The 14,580-nt window shown below is 35.5% G+C and overlaps 1 protein-coding gene across 1 annotated transcript; it reads left to right on the forward strand.

The window, feature by feature from the left end:
• The first annotated feature begins 2,363 nt into the window (after positions 1–2,363).
• meng (serine/threonine-protein kinase meng-po) lies at positions 2,364–12,233 on the forward strand. The gene is made up of 2 exons (XM_089633880.1): positions 2,364–2,535; positions 9,834–12,233. The coding sequence occupies exon 2, from the start codon at positions 9,846–9,848 to the stop codon at positions 11,049–11,051; it is 1,206 nt and encodes a 401-aa protein (XP_089490006.1). The 5' UTR covers positions 2,364–2,535; positions 9,834–9,845; the 3' UTR covers positions 11,052–12,233.
• The last annotated feature ends 2,347 nt before the right edge of the window (positions 12,234–14,580 follow it).

Consider the following 14,580-nt stretch of genomic DNA (forward strand, 5'->3'; position numbering starts at 1 on the left):
CGAGTTAACTGCAATTTTTTTTAATATTAACTCCGTGCATTAGGCCTTTGGTGGAAAGAAAGGTAATGAACCATGTTATAGGAGGGAGGAAACTCACGTGACGTGTAAAGAAATGTTCGTCTATAACATTCTCATATTACTCTTAAAATGTTCGACTTACTGAGTATTGATACCAGGATAACGAAAACAGATTATCTTTATACCATCAGGGTTCAGAATTGTTTATTTATATTTTAATGATTAAAATAAGTTAAATGACTTAATTTATTTTTTTACTTATTCTAAAAAAATTGTTTTTCTAACCTTTATTTCCATTTTTCAACAAGTAAAGTTATTTATTTATTTTATTTTAGGGAAATCAACATTATACTAATACATTTTATTTAACAAAAACGATACAGTCATGTGCCTAGTGTGGTAGTCAAAAAGCATGTAAAAAACTATGTACAAAAATTTACATTATGAATAAAGAAAAAACTTAAAAGGACATTCAAATATTATTATTCCTAGGGGTGTTAACAATGTTTTTATATTGTCAATATCTATAAATGTTTCTTTCAGAGATATGACAATGTGTAACTGTTATTTACATTCTGTCATCTTAAAAAGAAACATGTCAGATAATACTAACTACAACCATTGGATCATACTTCAATTTCTGTTCAAGTATTCTTTTTCTCTGCAATGAAGAGAAAATGGAGAAAATTAAAATACTGCAAAACAAAACAAAAAGAATTATGAAAGAGAATATATAAAAAACGTAAAAAAAACTGAAACGCAATATATACCCACGGATAAGAGCTAGATTTTATGACATTGAAGCAAAATATATTTTAGAATGTATTTTTTTTTTAAAATAAGATGAACATAGTGATGATGTCTAAGGAAATAAAAGGAAAAATAAATTACAAATACGAGATACACGGACACGGGACGAAAAATTCAAAGTAAATTAGATTGTCCACAAGGAAGAAATCAAGCACCCAGAAATCTCTGATGTACTAGGCTGTCCAGCTTTCAAATAAAATCTCTGATGAACGAGGCGGTCTAGCTTTACAATAAAATCTCTTTTTAATTATTGAGATTAAAAAAAGATTCATCTGAAAAGAAAATTAAGAATGTACGTCCACCTCAAACATTGATGTTTTGTTTGTGTTTTTTAATATATTTAAATTTAAAATTGTCGATTATGTGATTTTCAATAATAAAAGTTTCTGATAGCATTTTTTCAATACGATTTCTTATCCTTAGTGTAACTTTTTGTTTGATAAAAACAAACTTGAACAAACTTGCAAAAAAAGACATTCTTTTAATAATCTATTAATTATACAAATTTTATATTACTCAAGTCTCTCTCGTGTAAAATTAGTAATTAGTGACAACCATGTTGTTTTCTTTCTAAATAGATTTTCACATTATAATCTCACTAGAATTTCTCTTAACTGTCGGTAAATTGTGTAAATTAATGTTAGGTGTCTGTTAAATCACAGTAATGTACCTTAACAGGCTCTATGGTCGATAGGTAACGTTACGACTAGCAAGCTGGCGGTTACAGGTCTTTGACTAATTTGTGATAATTCACAAATCACTCATTTAAAATAATATTTAGTATTTTTATGGCACGTTCCATAGTGGAAAATGGTTCCATGATAACTCAACACAGTGACAATTTAACACACTTTTAAAAAGTGGTATAAAGTCATTAGAAACGATGAAAAAAATTTTTTTAACCTAACCTAACCTACATAACCCAGTTAATTAAGTTTTTGTTTCATTTCGTGATGAATTATCATTGTGATGATTTATCCGGTTACCGTAGAAAATACCTTCAGTATCACCCTAGTAAGACCAATATTCGGAATTGACACGTTGCCCAAAATGGCTTGGGCAATGATTAGTAACCAGATCTGAATAGCCAGATACTTCCCAACCTTCCTCTTCTACATCTCTTTCACCTCTTTATTACCTTCAGTCTCACAACATACCCTATTTGGGCTTGCCATTGTCTCACTGGCTCCAGGCGGTTGGAAGCAGTTAAGACTCTGGTGCGGTTTCGCATAAATATAAAAAAAATATAAATAAATTAAAACAATAAAAAAACTTTATTTTAGATCATCCTACCAAATAAAAACTCATTAAAACTACCATCAAGCGCTGCAATCAATCAATAGTAATTCTGAAAGACTTAACGTCTAGTCATATTAACAAGAAGAAACTGTGATTGTACGATTCCCGCGAGAAGTGAGAAGTGAGAAATGGCCAGAGATCATCCCAGACGAGAGGGGAACCCGCCTCTGACGTCACAGGGCGGGAGGTATAAATACCGCGATGGGCGGCTGCTGACTTCAGTGTGAGTGCAGAGTCCGAACAGACTGGCATAGCCGCCCAACATAGCTCGACAGTACAATTTGTCTTTATATTTGAATTTTGAAAATTACAAACAGTGAATTATTGTGAACTTTCGTGGCGTTTAAAAAATAATACAGTTTAATATTTTATACGCTCATTTCCGCTTGGATTTAACTACATAATAAGGTGAGCTGATTCTTATAAAATACATTTATTTTGATAAAAGTTACATTATTTTTCAGTAAATTGTATTTGTAATTCATTTCAATGTTAAAATATAACTATCTAATTAATTGTTTAAACTAAATTAGTAACGGTTTATTATGTGTCGGTATTGTACCGAAACTTTGATTATTCAGTGATCACATCCCTAAGGGGATGATTCCGTGAAGGGATGAAAGTGAACTTTGGCATTTCGAATTTAGGCTTTATGTAGACGCTCTTACAGATTTTTAATCACCTTCAAAAGATTAAATACGAATCACGAAAATTTTGTTAATAGTTGAATTTAAAAAAAATGAATATGACTAATTTGTACAGCTAGATTTTTAATTTGTATGTGTGAGATTTTAAAAATCTTTTTACTGATTTAACAATCGAAAAAAATCGACGCCATAAATCACTGGTTGTATTATTATTTAAAAATAAATTACTATCTGATCCATGGTGAAAATACCTTTGTGACCTGAGAATTGTTATCTTGACCACTAAATTACAGATAAAAAGTTCAAATTTTATAATGCTAAAGTCGCGATTTTCGAGGATACGTTTTTTGCTTTTTAATAATTACTTTTTTGGCGGGATTAGGTACAAATTACCTGTATTATAGCACAAGATCCTGCAAAAATGGCGGTGAAGTTGCAAATGTCAAAGGGGAATTAATTTATTTTCTTTTCCTCCTTTGTCCTACTCAATCTCTAATCAGCGCTGCGTGTCATCAAATTAACTCTCCCCAGGGGAGAACTTATTTACTCAAAAAGTAGAACATTTAGCCTACCTATCTTGCATGATACTTCAGACCTCGATTTTCAGTCAATAAATCTAGAAAAAGTAAGATATCCATTTCAAAAATAAAATAAATTATATTTGGGAAAAGCTTCCTACGTTTCTCTCGTTAACATTTCAGTAAAAACACAATCTGAATTATCTATCTATCAAAACCTGAATTAACTTTGACCCCTGATACGCCAAAATTCAACGCCCCTGATTTATCTCCAGAGAACCTTTATCGTAAATAATATTATTAGTCTCACCGAACAAACAAACAAACCTAAGAATATAAATTTCTGCTTTCTCCTTGAGACTAGCATATCGTATCCTATTAATTTATGAAGGCTACAAGCAAGCTTTGCCAAAATTGAACGATCTTTAAAGATTAAAGTTTAAGTAAACAAATCACTAACTTGTGGTATTATTCACGTTCAGTCGTAATATTGCGCAACCAAAATTATTTATTGTATTCTAACTCAACTCTTTCTGATGTTCACACAATCATTTAAAAATATATGTTTACAGTCATTAAAATGTTCTGACTTGCATTTTAATTCAAAGTTTTTTTTTGTGATTTTTAAAACTAGCGTCATTAGTCCTGTGTGGGCAACAAAAACATGTTGAATCTTTACGATATCACATCAAAAAAGCTCTCGAGAAAAACGATTTCCGAAGCTAAAATTCAACTTGAAAACTTATAGTATCTGGAGGTTTACTTGAGAGCTTTACTAACTTCTTCGTATTTTTATTACCATAGATAAGGTTCTTTAGATTAATGGGACATTTTATGAGAAATTTGTTAGTGTTACAATTTATAAGAGCTAGTTACTCCAGCTTATGTTTATGGAAAACTGAAAATACAAGCCTTAAGGAGTAAGCAACTCAGTATGCAATCTAATTTAATGGGTTTATAAAAGTTCTTAGTATTTATTTAACAAACATACTTGCTTAAACTTGTGATTTTTGCTATCAATGCTGAGAACTGTTGAGCTTTATTCTTGAAGGAATTGAGGAAAGGAAACGTAACTGTAAAATATTGTTTAGTTAAAGCTAAAATAGTGTATTAATTTGATTTACTTTCTCTTCCTTTGTTACAAGTAACGTGTCAAATGAATTAACAAGTTTCCTAATAAACTTTTAGTCAATTTCAAATACATTATCACGATGTAGGAACAAGTGTTCTAACACCAAATTTTAGACGCCCTGCCTAACGTTAATGCTAATGATAAACAACTATTTAATAAAAATAAAAATTCAGAGATTGCCTTCATTCTGCCATCTCAATAAACCCCATTTCCTCCATAATTGTGAGGGATTTTTTTGACTTTGTAAGAAAGCTTTTATCATTTTCTTCAGTCTAAAAATAAACGTACCTTGTTTCGAGTTACGCTGTAGATACTTTCGTTGTACCTAAGCTTTTACAAAAACCTTGTAATCTTCATTACGCTGTACGACGATTTATCAAATTATTAAGCGCCCGTGATTTGATTCCGCCGCTTTACGATGCTGTATAAAAAAATATTTTACCAAAACATGGCCTTCACTTTATTGAAAAAAAGTACATTTTCTTATGTAAGTACATTTATTTCAGCTTGGATACCTTGTTTGTTTTACCTGGTTTATTACATGCTAGATCTGGTTACTTTATAAAAATAGCTACAGCCATTTCAAGCAATGTTTTATTTACAAATGCCTGACGTTACTGTGAGATTGTGAGGATTTAACTGTCCTCCAATTGTACACAAATATTTCACACGAATACAAATTATCCACGGCCTTCAAATTTCGAACAGAGCAATTAAACCAGGTTTATTTAAAGCGACGAATAATAGTTCCTAGTGTTGTAAACTATTTTAGGCGGCTTAAACAAGCAAATAGAAACGCGCTGCAATGGTTTGAAGTTTGTAGCAACTTGTTACTAAATGGTACCTTGTACATAGACTAGGGTCGTAAACACTGAAGGTAACTTCGGTATACTTTCGGCATTATCTTAATTTGTAACATCAGTAACATTCATGAGAAACGACTCCGCAGCGTCATGATAAACGTTATTGACTTCTGTAAACCCATCGATTTCAATGGTATACATGGTGTAGTCATCTAAAAAAAGGTCCAACACTTTTTAAATAATTAAGCAATTTTAAGAGAGTCTGAAATGATGAGACACTAAATTGCTAAGTATGTAACCTATTAGTTCTCAACATATTGAATTATTGACTTATATATATTCCACTCGCGTTTCTCACACACGGAGAAAAATGAGTTTTATTAATTTATTAAAAATCTTTTCAAGTTATTGGTAATCTAGTTAAAAAGGGGATTGCAGGCCGTTTCTTGATAAACTATAAGTAAATTCTTAACATATCGGAACTTGTGTTCATGCACCTGCATAACACGTGTTCTGATGTCGTGATAATACGTTCATATTTTACAAAAAAATTCTTAGGAAACCTATCAATTCATTCGTTAAGGGCCTGCAATCCCGTTTTAATGGTATTACGAATATTTTCAATAGATTCTTAATAAATTAGCATTATTTTACATCAGTAAGTTTTCTCCATGCTCGTTGTCAATTTCGTGTGAATTTTTAACTAAAATTAAACTTGCATCAATATGATGTCAATGTCAATGTCAATGTCAATCATCAATGTCCTGAATATGTTCCTGAACAGTTCAACAACAAATCAAAACTCTTGATGCCATGAATAATTAATTATCTACAGCAAAAACAAAACACTTTTTGAAGCTGTTTGAAGTGTTCTATTTTTTAGGAAATAGTCCTTTAGCATCTTATTCATATCACGGAAGCAACCGACAATGTTCAATGTATTAAGGTAAATAATCATAAATATATTTTATATTAATTTCTCAAGAACAATGATGATTTACGAGTTTAAAAGATCGGCCAAATCATTTATGTCCCCTTGAATGTATTTACAACAACAGTCAATGGATAAGTGGCGAGTGGAGAGTGGCCAGTAGTAGCGATCAGCAAGTGGCGAGTAACTCGTAAGCAAGTCATGGTGAGTTTGACAGGTGACAGGTAAACAGCGAGAGAAGTCGGGCTTACCTTGCGCGATCTAAAGTGGGCGGCGGGCGTTCCCAAAATACCCCAATCAATACTCTGCCTGACGACGGAAATAGACATACACAGGGCCGTACACTGCCGCCCTTACACCCCTTGCAGAATCATCTGTAACTTTATTTTTCCGAAATAAAAACAATCTAAAATCGTAATATTTTACCATAGATTTTTACTAACTGTATTTTTATCCCAAATCTATTATATCACCGTGCGGCAGAATTGCTGATAATGATGATGATTCAACTGGATCCCAAAGCCACTGTACAACATAATTAGCTTTTCCATAACTGCAAAGCTTTATCGTCGACCCATTAATAATACATAAACAAAGAAAAATTAATATTTAGTCGATTGAAAACGAAAGCCAGTCGTTTATTCGTTTCTCATAACGCTGCTGCCTAATTGCAATACAGAGGCTAACACTATGTAAGAACTAAGTGAAATTTCATTCTCCCACTATTGAAAATTGCTGGAAAATGCTGTTTTTATTATAATTACGTAACTTTTTTAAAATCAGGTATCACTTTTTAGTTTATTTCTTCGAAAAAAAGAAGACAACAACAATAAAATTACTATAAGTTATCTGCACGGCCGATCGATGAAGGTATCGTAACTAGACATCTTTCCCGAGCATGATTGCAGATCGCCAACGAACAAAAAACAGTTCACAATTACTAAGTGTTCTTAACTTATTGGACGCATACTGTGATTATCGTATGATGCATTGCCGCATTAGTATTATAAAAATAACCTTTACAAGTATTTCCAAATCATCAGATTTTTTAAATTCCAACCTTAATTTAATTCATTGATTTTGAACGCAGGATCATTGCAATTAAATAATTTCATTATATAATAATATGTATGTTGTTTCGCCCTTAGTGCGGAACTTGTTTGAAAGCCGTTCAACCGTTGGTTGGTTCACTGCTGGCAACAGAATAAGTAGATACATACATCGTTATTTATTTCAACGAATCGATGTGCTAGCATTTATTTATTATATTTTAGGCATTCCAATTTAATGTTAACAAGAATTTATATTTCCAGAAACGAAATAATATATGAAATAACATCATTACAAATCTTCCCACACAATATCTTATATTTGCGTTTTAGAAAATAATAAGTCAGAAAAATAATTATATTTTTGTTTTTTAAATTCTTTGAATTTCACTTTTGTTTTCGTGAATGATTGCAAATCTTGGAAGTGGAAATTCACGCCATCCGATCGAGCTGAAACTCTGCAGATACGCTCGTTGTCTGATATTTTAAAATAGATGTATTGTATGTCGCAAAAAAAATTTTTTGTGTGTTGATTTATTTCAGTTTAAAGACGAAGTTTGCTATCAATAAGTTAATGATTCGACTAATATAAAAACTGATTACATTGAACTAGCTTTACCCGACTTCAATCGAAAATCACACTCTCTTTTTCTTGCTGAAAACATAGAAAAAAATTATGGCGTCTCGCCTAATTTTTTTCATATTTTGCTTGTACTGGAGCGAACTGAAAAAAATTACATTAACCTAGACAGAAAAATTACCTTGATCCCAAAATTCACCGTTGGAGAGTTCGGGGTTTTCTAATTTTTTTCAAGAGTGTCAACTATCCAACTATCCGTAGCCAATGGGACTACAGTATCCACAATTGAGAAATGTCATCCTTTCCTATTACTGTTCATTTTTAACATTGTAGCAGTGTGAAAAATAAAGCCGAAAAGTGAATTATCAACTTTTCATTGTGTCCGCTTTCCGTTTAGTATTAGACCACGGATTAAATGTGGATACATTTAAGGTGATTCCCAGAACATGAGCTGTTATTTAGTAAACATTGATTTGGTGTGCAAAAACATGTGTAAGCACCAGTAAGCTGTGTAAACCAACGGAAAGACAACTGGAAGCTTCATGTAAACTCTGTAGACATTGGTGCACTGAATAAATATAAATGACTCCGGAAATTACACTGCAAATACATTTAAAACCGTATATTGCAAATACATTAATTAACACAAAATACGTTATGAATTATACAAAACGTAAACCCTCATTGTTAGTTCTCACGCGAAAAACACGTACATTGGCGGTTGTTGTTAATACCTAGGTATTGAATAATGAATGCCAGTTAATTATTTGTATTCCCTTTCATAAATCTATGTTAATTTTAGTTTCAGTTTAAAGATAACAACAAAAATAAGAGCAGTCTCTTCGCCTTGAATAGGTACTGCATATTTGTATTTACTACTCAATGTTATTTACGATGGCCGTGAAGCATTTTTTTTTACTGTGCGTACAGCTTATAAAACATTTTTTTTAAATCATTTTATTGGGCCAAACGTGTTATTTACAAAATTAAAACACGTGATCGTATAAAAAAATTAAAAAATTGGTGAAAATTAATTTACCAACAAAAATTTCTACTTGGAATTTGGAAATTAACCATAATAAACTACTTTCAGCAAAATAAGCTTGGCCAAACTCATCACAAACACTTATCTTTAGTAATGTTGCAACTACAAATCGCTTGAGAATCATACGTCACGACTTAGCCACGATGTTATCTGAACGTCAAAAGAAATGAGCAGGTCTTGTAGATAAAAGACGGAGATTGTTCGTATAATATTAATTAGGTAGGTAGGTGTTGTATTAGGTTGCCATTGTGTTTCGTGAAATGGCTAAAAAAGATTGACAGAATAGTTTATAGAAGAGTGTATAGTTCTTCCGGCGAATGATTTTAGGTTTCTGATATTTACATTGACTTTGAGATGAAATCACTGTTTACTCTGCTTAGTAGCTTTCACCGGGGCACGCCTCTGCATGGAAAGCTCTATTAAGCGTTGTTGTGATGGAAAACAATGAGAAAATCCGGCGTTGATGAATTATTATTATTTGGGAACGTTTAATAGCACATTAGTACAGTGCTCGGTGGTCAGATACAAGACAACAATATAACATGTAACTAGCAGTGGAGGCGAGACCTGATGAAAGGTGATGAACAGACGCTATCCAAGACTGGTTCACTTCTCCAGCTCTGTACTCTATTCGCTGTGGCACGAGATATTCTCGCCGAGCCATTTCTTTCCATCGCGGTATGACGTCAAATGCAAATTTGAATCCGTCCTAAAATTAAACTTGAAAGCGGAGTAATCTAAACAGATCTAAATGTTTACCGCAGACGGGGCGCGTGTTGATATTATTTATCGGATTTGTACGCTCGTTTAATTTATTTTGCGAATTTACTGTGCCATTTCAAAAATCAATTCGCTTTGCAAAACTGCGATCAGGTAGTCTTTTTGTCATCGATCAAAATGATAAAGGCGAAATATAGCTCCGACGCCGAATAACTGTTTAACGATTCGGAGAAACATTGAGAGTAACTTTACTAATGTTAGCTTTTATGGTATTGTTTCAGATAGGCTTTTCCATGAGAAATCTGCTGCTCGGCGGCCTCATGTCAGAGGAGAGCGGAGAAGCGCCGGCACGGAGACCGGTGGAGAGGAAACCCAGCCTGCTGCAGCGTGGACAGGATCCACCGCTAGAGCCTCTGCAGCTCGACGAGGAGTATGATGTCAAAAAGGTGCTGGCTGAGGGATGCTACTCGCGCATCCTGCTCACGACCCACAGGAAGACGCAGACCGAGGTGGTTCTAAAGGCCGTGTACGAGGAACTCACCCCTGCCAAGGATTTCTGTCGCGAGTTCCACTACTCCTACCACCTTAGTCCGCATCCTAACATCCTGGACAGCTACAACGTGACCTTCCGTTGCGCCGGTTGCCTGGTATTCGCGCAGGAGCCCGCCCCGCTTGGCGACCTGGCGGGGCACGTGAGGCTCGGGGGCTTGCCGCCTGCGGCATGTCGTGCCGTAGGTCGCCAGCTCGCCTCCGCACTGGACTTCATGCACTCCAAGGAGCTTGTGCACCGGGACATCAAACTAGAAAACGTGCTCGTGTTTGCGCCTGACTTCTCCAAAGTGAAATTGTGTGACTTCGGTGCCACTCAGCGAGAGGGCACACTGGTGACCAAGCTGCGCTGCAACTGGCTGCCTTTCCTGCCTCCAGAGATTTACGAGACCGTCCAAAACGAGCGCTACGCGTGCGATGCTTCGAGCGATAGCTGGCAGCTGGCGGTGGTTCTGTTCGTATGCTTGACGGGTTGTCCGCCATGGCAGAGGGCCGACAGTATCCGGGACCCGCACTACGCAGCTTTCAGCCGGTACCAGCGCCGCCGCACAGCCAAGGTGCCCCCGCACTTCCAGCGGTTCACCCCGCGAGCGCTGCGCATGTTCCGGCGCCTGTTCGAGCACAAGGCGGATAAGCGCGCGCCCGTCACGGAGGTGCTGAAATACGACAAGGAGTCGTGGGTGGAGCGCACCATCACCACCTCCTCGTCGTGCTCGCAGATTGTGGGCGCGAGCACGCTGGTGCAGGACAGGAAGGACTCCCTGGGCTTATACCTCAGCAACACCGACGGTGGAAGCCGCCACTCCCAGGAGAACAATAAGAACAAGCTGAACAAACTGATCAACTCTTACGGCCTAGACACTGCCGTAGACAAGAAAGCAGTGTCCCAGAGGGTGTGGGAGTGGGTGCTATCATGTGACGCGAACGCTCTTCCAGCAGAAACAGTGTAGATATTCCGGGACTTGTTTATAACAATATTATTACTGTGGTGTGAAAGACGTTACTACAACGCTATTATGATCGCATGCTTTGTATTTGGCGTGGGAGCACAAGACATTGCTTCGATGAATAGTATAGAATGTGTAGTACAATTAATATTGGAATTGTGATATAAATATTTATATTTTACCGTTAACTATGTCTAGAAGTAAGACCCTAGGAAGTATCTTTTTGTACATAATAATAGAATTTAAAGAACTACATTCATATTATTGAATATTTATACAATTTACCTACAAATGTATTATGTACATAGGTATACGTTCTAAGTATCAATAACTTTTAAGTGAAAGAGAATTCAGTACCAATGTGCAATTATTGATTAGGATTAATACTAAATATATTAGGGATTTTAATTAATCGTAGTAATGCATAGATAAATAGAGAAATAGACGAAAATAAAGCGGTATTTGATGTTACTGAAATATCACCTGAGCGAAACTGCATGAAATATTGTATTTTTGTATTTCCTGATAGGACAATAAAATGACGTAATATTAAACAAGCTACAATAATAAAACGGTTCCACGGATCAACAAACAGGAAAAAAACTAAAAAAAAATTGTAAAAAAAAAAAACATTGTCACATATAAGTGACGCTACCTGTAACTCTATAAGGTAATTTTATATAGAACTTTTATGGCGATGAACGGGGACACCAATGTAATTAATTAATCAGGATTAACAAGTCGTTATTCAATATGCGACAAAACTTATTTATAAAACTTATATTGAGTAGGTATTATTATTAAAGATAGGAAACAAAATATCATTATTGACAATTATTTGAACACTTCAAAAAAACAGGCGTAGAATACAAAAGACAAGAAGTCAATTAAAACGTTTCTGTTTGAAGAAATTCTAAATTTTGTATTTGATTGATAGTACGCCACATATCACTAAAAAAAAACAAATCAATAAACAATATGTGCAGTTTGAGGTAGTTTCCACTAATTTCCCCAGTAGCCAGTCAGTATTGCCCATATTGTGATATACCCATCTCTGTGAGATCTAGTCTAATAGGGATAAGGATGTTTTAGGATCTTGTTATAAGTCTGAGGTTCATTATGTAATATTTGTGATAATGTATCTGTTTTATATGTTTACAATTAAATAAAACATTATTATATTGTTTCAACAATTCGACTTATTTTACCCTTGCAGTACCTAAACAAAGTAGGTATAACTTATAGATGCGAGTATCTGGCCAAAATTCTCGGTTGTGAGAAAATACATTTTCCGAATGCCAAAAACGCAAATAAATGATGCAAAATAATATTAAAAATGGATATTACAAATACCTAGCTTCTGAAATTTGTATCATTCAATTGTAGATCAATTCGTCGAACAGAGCACTTCATAAAGGAATTATGTACTTGTAATGACGTCATTGTATTGCAGAAAACCTGGCTGTTACCTACAGACTTAGGATATCTGTCGTCAATACACCCGGAATTCTCCAGTCATGGGACATGCGCTGTTAACCTCTTTGACGGTCCATTAATTGGCCGCCCCTACGGAGGCGTTGGTATCTTATGGCGCAATACAATTAAAACTACTCTTATTGATTGTAGAGAACCTCGAATCCCGGCTATTGAAATAGAGTCAGCCAATGGAACTCTCCTTATAGTAACAGTTTATATTCCAACCAATTCAGCCGAAAACTTACCGGAATTCTCAAACTGTTTAGGAAAAATAAACGCCATTATTGAGGAACAAAATAGTTCCAACTTATGGTGCATCTAAGCTCTGATACTTTCACTTACGTAAGCGATGCCCATGGAACCACCAGATGGCTTGATCACTGTATTATGACACAGGGGTTGAGCAGTGCAGTGAGGAATGTGAACATCACAGCCAATGCGACATGGTCAGATCATCTCCCACTAAATGTCGAAATAGATGTGGATCTAATCCCTATTATATCTAACAGACAAAATCCACCAAGAGATTTCGGAAGATGGGCGGCAAACTCCGAAAATGATGTAAAAACTTACAACGCCTGGGCGGAAAAATTATTGCCTAAAATAAAAACTCCAGATGCCATAAGATGTCAGAGATTTAACTGTGATAACAGAGTTCACAAAATGGAACTAGATTCTCTCTACGACACTATCGTAAAAACACTGAGAAACTCCGCGATAAAAGCATTCAAAAATAAAGGACCCAAAAAAAAGTATGACATTGTTCCAGGGTGGAATGATCAAGTATTTACTCTGTATCACCATTCAAGGCATGCATTCCTTTGCTGGGTCCAAGCCGGAAAGCCTACGGAAGGTCGTATTGCAGACGAAAGAAAAACTAGTAAGAAATCTTTTAAAATTGCTCTCCGAAAATATCAGCACTCGGAAAATCAAGCAAGAATGGATAGCATAGCTACGGCTATGCACAACAAAGACCTCAAAAAGTTTTGGTAAAAAACTTCAACTGTGCAGGGACATTGGAGAGTCTAGAATCGTTTTAAAATAAATGTAGCTTCTTTTTACAAACAAAAAATTAGAGTCCTGACGTGTGCGGCCAAGGAGGTTAAACAATCAGTTTCCTCACACAGCCGTCGGGAAAGGGTGGGTCCCCTCCAATGTGCTGAAAGCCAAGAGCAAAGCTCCACTAAGTGTAAACAACATCACGGGGGATGAAAAAATTGCTAACGAATTTAGAGACTTTTTTCTTTAAGCGAGGATCAATCATGAAACCATATATGATGACATGTTTGCCTGCGGCAATTGATGACCTGATCATGAACATTACTCCTGAAATGATCGAATGCGCGATTAAGCAAACCGCCCTCGGAAAAAGTCCAGGATACGACGGTATTGGAATCGAGCACATAAGGTACCCAGGAAATCATCTCCATACTATTCTAGCCGCCCTATACTCAAGCCTCTTACGACACACACATATGCCTATGGACATGAGTCGAGCTGATATCATACCAATCTTGAAATCCAACCAACTGGATGCATCGATACTAGGAAACTACCGACCTATTTCCCTAGCGACAATGATCTCAAGACTATTTGAAAAAATTCTATTCAAGCTAGTAAAAGACAAGCTATTTACCCTAGATAACCAAATCTGCTTCAAAAGCGTCTCATCAACCGATATGGCCATCTATGGAGTTAAACCAAAGATATTAGAAAAACGAGATATGCTATGTTGGCCGCCGGACCGTAGGCGGAGTACTACTTAATTAGGGTACCTCGAATACTATCGGGACGTGTACGCACAGAAATCTGTTCTCTGTATTAGTGCGGATACCTTAGCGTAAGCGAAGATGTGCAGTAGTATTGGTGAACAAAACCGGCGACACTGGGCAAAACAATTCCGCACAGTATGAACTGCTCATAGCACATCTCGTTCTTCTAATATCTTTGAGTTAAACAAACAATAGAATACTACAAAAAAAGAAAAACAACCGTTTATGGGTGCTTTCTCGACCTAAGCAAGGCCTTCGACCGTGTTTCTCATAAATTATTATGG

This window comes from Hesperophylax consimilis, chromosome 7 (assembly GCF_061612785.1).
Source record: "Hesperophylax consimilis isolate HC1 chromosome 7, BYU_Hcon_1.0, whole genome shotgun sequence".
NCBI lineage: Eukaryota > Metazoa > Arthropoda > Insecta > Trichoptera > Limnephilidae > Hesperophylax > Hesperophylax consimilis.